We start from the raw sequence: 10,163 nt of genomic DNA, 5'->3' as shown, positions 1-10,163 counted from the left end.
AAATTTAGCGATTAGAATTATAGAATGAAGTCCCGTCAGGTCATGGGTTCCTGTGCTTTCCAAATATTAATACTTAACTATTTTGTAGATTGAAATATAAATATTGTCTACAACTTATAGAGGGCTTAGATATTTTAAAATGTCTTTTTTACTGATTTAGTAATACTTCGATAATAAATGATGCTATCTCATCTCTAAATCTGAAAACTGTGACACCTGTGAAATGATTTGGGCCACTTTTTCCCTTGAGTTTGAAAAATTCTTAGAATCATCACATAGAGATTTTTATTGCTTATGAATAAAATTCTTTTTTAGCTTGTTCCTCATACTTATTTTTTACTTCATTACAGCTGCTTTCTAAAAAAACACTTCAGGATATTCACAAGGCATAAACATAATTTTTAAAACTTGATTTTCTGAATTGAAAATTATTGAAACAAAAAATAAAACAAGATGATAATTGTTTTCCTCCTCAGGCAAAAGCAGTCTGAAAGATAGTCATTGCATTTGGGGCTTTCTAAACTAAAAGAACACACATATTCTTATTTATAAAATGAAACTATATAAAACATCTCACTTCCTGAAACCATTTTTACACTGGATTTAGCCAAACTACAGAAATGTCAAGAATTCATTACATGTTTTTTAAAGGGTCATCTCTTTTGTCCTATTTTGCAACTGTCTAAAATATTATCTCTAAAGGTATGCATTACAAGTAAGACTATTATCTCAGGCCTAAGTTTCAAGTCAAAATGATATTTTTAGCACAATAGTGAAATGTATTTTAACTCAAATTCTTCTATTCCAGGCCAGCTGGCATATGTGAGGGAAAAGCTAAAAACATAAATCTATCATTTGCAATTGGTATAATCACCATCCTTGGCATAGGAAAGTCTTCATTAAACATGTTTATAGAATTATCCTTTCATACACCTTAAATTAATTGCCTTCCATTGAGATTTAAAATTAAATATGGAGAGATTGCCCTGGTCTTTTCATCCCAAGTCATATTTTAAGAAAATATCTTGTTTCTTTATGTCTGGCTGAATTTTACATCTGCTTTCTGTTCAAAAGAAATTTCATGATCACTTTTATAAATGAAATGGTTTTATATATGAAACCATTTTTCACCAGGCCACATTAGAATGGAGGGTATAAACATATTTCCATTTAAAGTAATAAACTATACTTTCTTGTTTTCATATATATTCAGTATTAAAGGAATTATACTTTAATTCCAACCCCGATTATACTTTAATTCCAGCCTCCAACAAAGTTTCACATAGGATTTTTTTTTTCTGTTAATACAAAGATATGCTACATCTAATACCAAATGGAGACCTTTTCTTCTTCAACTCCAGTTACCTTTGGGAATATCTATGGAGCCCTTTGCTCCCTGGGAATCTATTTTATTCATCTATTTAATTTAGTCAACAAATATTTATTGAGTACTTACTCTGTGTCAGAACTTTTTATATTATATGTAACACTGAATGAAACAGACAGAAATCCCTGATTTCTTATATTCTAGTGCATCTTATATTATAGTAGAAAATAAACATTTGCAAATAAATGTTTTACTTATAAGATAAACACCCACACATAGGCTATTAGCAACTATGAAGAAAAGTAAAGTATAAAATAGGAAAGAGAATCAGTTCGTAGGAAAAAAAAAACTACCCTTTTCATCTTTTTTGGGTGTCAAAGGTCGTAATATTGACTTTCTTAATTATTAATTGCATAGTAATGGGGACATAACATTAATTGGTAGTTACCAGGCAGTTGTTCATTGTGTTTCTCTTAAATAGTCATGACTTACCTGGTAAAGATGGATTGTGCCACTAAGTTCTAAATTCCAAAATATGGAAACTTTTTTTCTGTTTTATTCACCACAATATTTCTAGCATACATACAATTATGCTGGCCATATCTTAAATATAGAATAGGCATATAGGTTGAGTGAATGAACTAATGCGAAGGATGAAAACTACAAAAACTGAAATTTTGTCTTGTTCTATAGATTCTTTCTCTATCTATTCTGGTATATCTATCACCAGAAATATTCTGGTGTAGTTATCGCCACAGACTTCATCTGGTAGCACCGTCACCACTATTTTATAAATGAAATTGACTCTTCACCGTACCAAAGCATGATTATATTTTCTGGAATCAATTATTCAGAATTGTATAAAATATTATTGTGGATACAGAGAAATAGCCATGTGAGTTGAGCCCCCAAAACCAGGATGAATCAATTTCTTCACTTTTGATGTTACCAGCTAGAACTGTTGAATTCTAATGAAAGCATAACTTAGAATCACATCAAAGAATGTGTCAACAATTCTACACGAATCTTTTGCATTTCTATACATCTTGCAAGAAGCACTGATAGCCTGTATCCTGGACTATCTTGTCAAAGATATTTATACTGTGAAGAGCCTTATACTCCCTTGGAAGGGAGAAAAAGTGTCTCTCTCTCGAGCCAAGAGTGTTTCCCCCCTTTTCTTTTATTGTATTGTCAAACATAATAAAGGTAACATCCCCTTCAAAGGCTAAGATCAGGCAGGTTTGCAATTCATTATAAAAGACTCAGATTCTCTAAGCTTGGCATTTCTCAACTGTGACACCAACCTACTACCTATGAGACATCCACCTACACCTATTTGTGTCACCCCTGTAGGACATGCAGAGTGGTGGGAGCCAAAACAAACATAAAGTTCATGCTATTTGCTGTGCCATGAGTAATATGTGATCAGGAGTCTTATGTCTTTTGCCAGCATCCATGAAACTAACTTGTCAACAATGACTTAGGGTAAATGCTCAGATGCTTTACAGTTTTCAGTACCAATATTTCTATTTAGTAAGAATTTAAGCAATTGCTTCCTCTATATCTAATAGTGATAGAATTAAGTTCCAAAAGCACCAACTAGGGTGGTCAGTCAATGATATGTCATTTTGTTCCAAGGTCTTCAGACAAATTGACTTTCAAAAACAATTTAAGAACTTTCTATGTACTAATTGTTAGCAACAAAGATCATTCCATGTAGTAGGTATTCTATAGACAGTCACGTAGCTCAGGCAAGATACAGTCAATTCATTTAATTTATCTTATAGTTCACATTAATTTTAGTTCAGTTACATTATGTTTTACTTCAGGTTAAAAAATTTACTATTGGTTAAAACAATTACCCAAAACAGAATTGTGTCTGCAATATACATACTGTAGTGGATTTTCAAAAAATATCTTTATGATTTGTTAAAGAAATAATTGGATACAAAACAGGAAGTAATCAACTGGGATATAAATAAAATGTAAAGAAGTTACAGATGCAGCACAAGGGAAGCAACATTAGTTGGTGATAGCTTTGCAGCACGTATGTTAACTTAGGCCAGAGAGACTAGGCGTGAATATTACACACTCAGAGAATGACAGGACTTGTATTAGTCTGTTTTCATGCTGCTGATAAAGACATATGCAAGACTGGACAATTTACAAAAGAAAGAGATTTAATTGGACTTACAGTTCTATGTGGCAGGGGAAGCTTCACAATCATGGTGAAAGGCAAGGAGGGGCAAGTTCCATCTTACATGGATGGCAGCAAGCAGAGAGAATAAGGAAGATGCAAAAGCAGAAACCCCTGATAAAACCATCAGATCTCATGAGACGTATTCACTACCAGGAGAACAGTGTGAGGAAAACCGCCCCCATGATTCAGTTATCTCCCACCAGTTCCCTCCCACAATATGTGGGAATTATGGGAGTACAATTCAGGATGAGATTTGGGTGGGGACACAGCGAAACCATATCAGGACTCCTGTCTGTTTTAAACTCAGCCACAAGGACAGGTGGAGTTGCCACTTAAATATCAGGGACAATGCCAAGGGCTTTATCTCTATTTCTTACAATAATAGTATAAACTAAGTCATAATAGTCATTATGTCTTGGATTCAGAAGAAAGTCTGAGATCTTAGCAAGTCACTTAGATGGAAATCATAGCAATCCCTAGATTATTATCATTTCAATAAAGAGCTTGTTACAGTGCTTATTCATACAGTGTTGAATCAATGTTACCTACTTATGTATATAATTTCTATATACCAATAACCACCTTTCTCTATATTAATTAGATATAAAATCATAGATGCTTAACTCTGTCCCCATATTGAAGGTGAAGAAAATAAAGCTCAATACCATTAACAAATTCAGCTAGGTCAGTATCAGAACTAAACATTGAACCAAGATTCGTGATTTCATACACCACAGCCAGTCCAGCTGGACAAATAGGATCTGAATTTGGATAGAATAGCAACTGGTAATAATAGGCAAAATTCAGCCAAAGACAACTAGTGAGCATTTTAACAGATGAGTAGGGAACATTGACATAGGACCAATAAGCTTCAAAGATCCAGACAAGTGAATAGTGTCAGTGGGCCCAACAGCAGGCATCAAGATTCCAGTGATGCGACAGGATTTTGAGGGTACAATTTTAAGGTTTTAAGAAATACTGATAAGGACAGGGTAAGATTCCTAAGATCCTCAAATCTTAGAGGAAGCAATAAGTGTCCCAAGTAAAGGAGATTATCAAGACAAGAGCTGACAAAAAGTAACTAACTAGTATAAAGCCAACAAAAGAAATGTTGAGGCAAAGATTTTGTTTTAAGAATGATGGACTTGTGTATTCAGGTGGTCAGACAAAGCAGACTTATTTGCAAAGTGACTGGACACTGTAATTGCTTAGCTACTGAAATTGAAATGTTTTCACTTCACAAAATATAGGGGCAAAGTTAAGACAGATACATTGTAAATTTATGTTTGCCCATGGTATAATTTAAGGAATGCATGGACTTAAAGTCCAATAAAACCCTATGACTCTTTTATTTACTTGCCAATTTTTAAAACCATTTGAGTCTTAATGGTTTAATATAGATTGATGGAATTTTATTGAGGGAGGAAAATGTACTCATGGAATGTGATTCTAAGATTTGTAATCCAATATCTTATGGGACTCATTGTCTTAGACTTATTCTATTATCGAAAAGTATGAAAATCCAAATTGTTTTTGCCTTCATTGAAGACAATGCTCAAGGCAAATATTTGCTTCTACCCAGCACTTGATTCTAAATCACACTTGGGTTTCTACCTTTGTAAGCTGGGCCAAATTACATATTATTCTTTAGGGCCTTTCTTGAAGTTTTACCTTAGGATGCTAACTAGAGAGAGACAGACACAGTGGTAGCTTTTTGTGTATTTTCCCTGGGATTATACCATAATCCTTTTCTTCTAGACCATACAAATTCTACTGATAAATAATGAATAACAGCATATAAGATAGAAATAAGTAGAGAATCTCTAAGCCAGCTTAGGAATTTTGGTGTTGTTGTTGGCCTCCACTCGGTTTTTGCTGATCATTCAGGGGAGAGGTGAATGCTTACATTATTAAGACAATAATAAAATAATAATAATAAAACCTCAGACCTTATTTTTCCATAGAAACCACATAGGAGAAAGGGATACCAAATACATATCTCACAAGACAGAGCCAAGAAAAGAAAGTGTATTCATACTCAATTTTTACTTATAATTCTATTATTAGTCTCACTAGAAGCTCAATTGTATGGACCAGTGACCTCATAAAGTATCCCGAGGACTCTATATAAGAGCCTTTGAATATCAGGACTCTTTAAGAGCATTTTTTCTCCTTACTGGTAGAATGTTGAAAACTTGATGTCCCTGCAGGCTAAAAAATGCTACCAGCAGTGTAAAAGCCAAAGAAAAAGAGCCAGAGGCAAATAAGAAACAAGTAATTATAGACCAACTTTCTACCAAAGATGATTCCCAATCGGTCATAAAGTTGAGTTTTTCTTAGTTATGTCAGTTAATCAAAGCAGTTAAATGTACTTTCTTTCATGACATCAAAACCAACTCATACATGTGGGACCTATGCATTATTTTGCATCTAATTAATATCTATCATTTAGCATTTTGATTTTACTTTTTAATAAATATGGCAAAAAATCTACCTGTAAACATTATAAAGTGCTATTTGTTTGCAAAAAAATATGATCTCCTTGAATAGCAGCTGTTAAAACATGGAAAATTACATTGAGTTCATTTCTGGACACTACCTTAAAAGGTCTATGTTCCCATTTGCTAAGATGTAAGGCTTCCCAAAAATTCCTTCCAAGAAATACGCTATAAAAGCATTTTAATACCTAATGATGCCATACCTAATCTTAAGAGTCTTGGCTAGCAGACAGATGAGAAGCTTCAATTCTGCCAAAGAGTGGTTAGGAAGCACATGCTAGGGTCTCATGTCTAGATATTTTTCACTCAGATATTACTCATCATGTCATAGCCAAATAATTCACAGTTTGCCAATCCTCCACACCTTATGCCAGATGAGATAGAGAAAAATCATCTGAAATATTCTACTTGATTAATTTTTAAAGTCTGATCCAAAGTTATTAGACTTTGCAGTTTTCTAGGTTTTTATATTTTATTAAATCTTATTGTATACATCTCATTTTATAGAACAGCAACGTAAAATACAAGGCAGTGTTTCTCATGAATATCTTTGTGTCTCCCTTTCATGGAGATTTGTGTTGTCTTTGAGATGGATAGAAACTACACAAATTTATATTCTAGTTTTTGCACTTGCAGGTAATCTTTTTTAAGAAATATAACTCTCCTGAGTCTGTTTCATGGTCTTTGAAGTAAAAATAATACCATTTCTTAATTCATCAGATTGTTATGAATATATTAGTTAAACATGTAAAGTGCTAAGCACATAAACAGATTCAATAAAATTAGCTATAGAAATTAATATCAGTTAGCTCAATGTTTTCAACATGACATTAGTCTCTCTCCCAGTTTTGCTGGCTTGTTAAAATGTGACCCCAAATTTATCATTCTCTGTACCTTAATTTTATTCTAAGTATCTGTACTGTTTTTCACCTCAGATCCATTGCCTTTTCAAACAATTTAAAATAGGGGTTAAAAGAAACCATGCTGGGTTTCTTGAAAGATACGTATTCATCCATCTTCTTTCAAAGAATATTTTATAATATTTGTTCATTTCAGTTTCTCAATATGATTTTATAAATGATTTTAAAAAGGACTCTGAACAAATATTTTTAGAAAACATTTGTTTGATTGAACTTTACAATCTTCATAAATAATTTTTTCCATATTCACAGCAAATTAAACATGCAAAATAGTCTCCAAAATTTTACTTCAGATGAAAATTCTAATCTGAGCACAGATATTATGTTCAAAATTCATGATCAAGCCTTAATTTATAAGCATAACCCTAACCAACTTTCTCTCTCCCAGAAAATGTTGGGTCTATCCAATTGCTCAGTTTAGGATAATTCTTACTTCTTCCTCTACCATATCCAAATCATTAGCATTTTCATTGCGATTCCTGCTCTGAATAAGTATACATCTTTCCACTTCTACTGTTTTCATTTATTTCAAGCAAACTTTATCTCTCCTTTAGATGGCTTTATTAGTCTAAATTTGGGTTTTCCTATATTGACTCTGGCTTTCCTCCTATTTATTTGCCACACTACAGAAATAGGATTGTTTTCAAAACATACATTCAATCATGTCATTAAAAAAAATTTTTTTTCATCTGCAACAGATTTATTTTTTAAAGGAATGGATTTTGAGAGAAAACAACGTGGGGCAGAAGTATGGAACAGAAAATAAATACAAACGTAGGCTATTCTACTAATTGTTTTATAACCACAACAAACTAGTACAGAGAATGCCCTGTACAAAACACGACAAAGGTTCAAACGAGGTGTTCCCTTAGGAAGCCTGAAAATTTCAGTCTCTGGTATTTAGAATTTAGGCTTCAGTCCTTGTTTTTGGATGGATCACTGGGTGTGTGGCGCCACGGCTTCGGTAGCGAAGGCAGCTCCAGCCGGGCCTGAGCGGTGCTAGCACCTTCCCCAGGAGACCCTTGCAGTTCTCCGTGGTAACCAAGTGCGACCGAAAGGCCGTGATCAAATATGCGGACATGTCGGAAGAGATGCAACAGGACTCAGTGGAGTGCGCTGCTCAGGCGCTGGAGAAATACAACATAGAGGACACTGCGGCTCATATCAAGAAGGAATTTGACAAGAAGTACAATCCCACCTGGAGTTGCGTCGTGCGGAGGAACTTCGGTAGTTACCTGACACATGAAACCAAACACTTCATCTACTTCTACCTGGGCCAAGTGGCCATTCTTCTGTTCAAATCTAGTTAAAATCATGTCATTAAAAAAAAAAAAAAATCCATTGCTCCCTTTTCCCATTAAAATGAGCTGCAACATTTTTTATGTTACCTACGTTATTTGGACTCTACCTCCCTCCCTATTCTCTCTCTCTCTCGGTTCCTGTTTTGATCTAAATATGTCCCCCAAAATTCATATGTTGAAACTTAAATAACAGTGTGATAGTATTAAGAAGTGAGGCATTTAGGAGGTGATTAAGTCATGAAAGCAGAGCTCTCGTGAGATTAGTAATCTTACAAAAGGGCTGAAGGAACTTCTGCTATGTGAGGACACAGAGTTCCTCCCATCCAGAGGATGCAAAAAAAGCCCTCACCAGACACTGAATGCCAACAGTTTGGTCTTGGACTTTCTTTCCAGAACTGTGGGAATTAAATCTTTATTATTTATCGATTACTCAATGTCAGGTATTTTATTATAGCAGGGTAAATTCAGAATGGACAGACTGAGACAGTGCCCCAGTCATAATGACCATGTTTCAGTCCCCAGTGTACACCATAACCCTGGCTCCTTGCTGCTGCAATGCATTAACACGTGCTGCCTCCTACACTTGAAATACTTTTCCCTTTTTTATATCTAATTCCTACACAAATTTTAGCTTTAAGTTCAAGGGCTAAAGCTTTTACTGATCACACCCACCTGCCATTTAGATCAGACATCTTTTCTTCCCTTTCATGTGTTGGGGGGTGTTGTGGAGGAGACCTGAGATGTGGAGTGATTAATATATTGCTCAGCTCAGGAGACATTATCACTTTCTTTTTGTGGACAAATGTGACAGGTTATATTTTCTAAAGATGACCTTGACAATATCTCCAGTCCTTCATTATGCTTCTTTTGCCACCCCTCCTACCGAGAGGTGGGGACTGCATCTCCACTTCTTATAGCACAGTGAGGTTGTGACTTCTTCAACCAATGAGTATGGTAGCATTGACACTGACTTCTGAGAGTAGGTTATTGAAAACCATGGAACCTCTACTTGGTTTTCTTGGAACACCTATTCAATGAAGGACCCTCTTAGGATGCCCCCTCAGAACCAAGCCATTGGGCTGTGACAAGCCTCAGCCACATAGAGAAGCCATGTATAAGTGTTCTGTTGACCAGTCCCAGTTGGGTCAGTCTTTAAATGATCTCAACTTAGGTTTTAAACATGTGAGTGCAGACATCATCTTGGAAGTAGATCATACAGCCCCAGGTGTTTTTGTCCCCAGCCATCTGAATCTTCTAAGCAGAGGCCTCAGACATAGCCATTCTGAGGCCCTAACTCATAGATTTATGAGTATGATAAATACTATTTTTTATTATTATACTTTAAGTTCTAGGGTACATGTGCACAACATGCATTTTTGTTACATATGTATACCTGTGCCATGTTGGTTTGCTGCACCCATTAACTCGTCATTTACATTAAGTATTTCTCCTAATGCTATCCCTCCCCAATCCCCCCACCCCATGACAGGCCCCAGTGTGTGATGTTCCCCGCCTTATGTCCAAATGTTCTCATTGTTCAATTCCCACCTATGAGTGAGAACATGCGGTGTTTGATTTTCTGTCCTTGCGACAGTTTGCTCAAACTGATGATTTTCAGCTTCATCCATGTTCCTACAAAGGACATGAACTCATCCTTTTTTATGGCTGCATAGTATTCCATGGTGTATATGTGCCACACTTTCTTAATCCAGTCTATCACTGATGGACATTAGGATTGGTTCCAAGTCTTCGCTATTGTTTTATGTTATTAAACTTTGGAAAGATTTGTTTCACAGCAATAATAATAACCAAGACAAAGGTGCATTTGGTTTATCTCATTATTTATTATTTTTACTCTTTGAGCCATAATTGCCACTCTATTTTTCTTTCTCTTTCCAGCTACACAAGTCTGTTTAA

General features: G+C 35.0%; 1 protein-coding gene across 1 annotated transcript; it reads left to right on the top strand.

Annotated features, from left to right (window-relative positions):
• The first annotated feature begins 3,592 nt into the window (after positions 1–3,592).
• Positions 3,593–8,256, top strand: LOC107975642 (dynein light chain 1, cytoplasmic-like). The gene is made up of 3 exons (XM_063815932.1): positions 3,593–3,666; positions 5,738–5,801; positions 7,914–8,256. The coding sequence occupies exons 1-3, from the start codon at positions 3,593–3,595 to the stop codon at positions 8,253–8,255; spliced, it is 480 nt and encodes a 159-aa protein (XP_063672002.1). The 3' UTR covers position 8,256.
• Positions 8,257–10,163: the final 1,907 nt, after the last annotated feature.

The sequence above is a fragment of the Pan troglodytes genome, chromosome 6 (genome assembly GCF_028858775.2).
Source record: "Pan troglodytes isolate AG18354 chromosome 6, NHGRI_mPanTro3-v2.0_pri, whole genome shotgun sequence".
NCBI lineage: Eukaryota > Metazoa > Chordata > Mammalia > Primates > Hominidae > Pan > Pan troglodytes.
The sequence above is the reverse complement of the archived record's forward strand: the minus strand, read 5'-3'. Positions and strand labels throughout refer to the sequence as shown.

Bases quoted from the DNA above. Each gene is read 5' to 3' on its own strand.
- LOC107975642 (XM_063815932.1), top strand. From the start codon at position 3,593: ATGGCAGCAAGCAGAGAGAATAAGGAAGATGCAAAAGCAGAAACCCCT. The intron at 3,667-5,737 runs GTATTCACTACC...ATGTCCCTGCAG, and splicing joins ACCATCAGATCTCATGAGAC to GCTAAAAAATGCTACCAGCA. The intron at 5,802-7,913 runs GTAATTATAGAC...CGGCTTCGGTAG, and splicing joins CAGAGGCAAATAAGAAACAA to CGAAGGCAGCTCCAGCCGGG.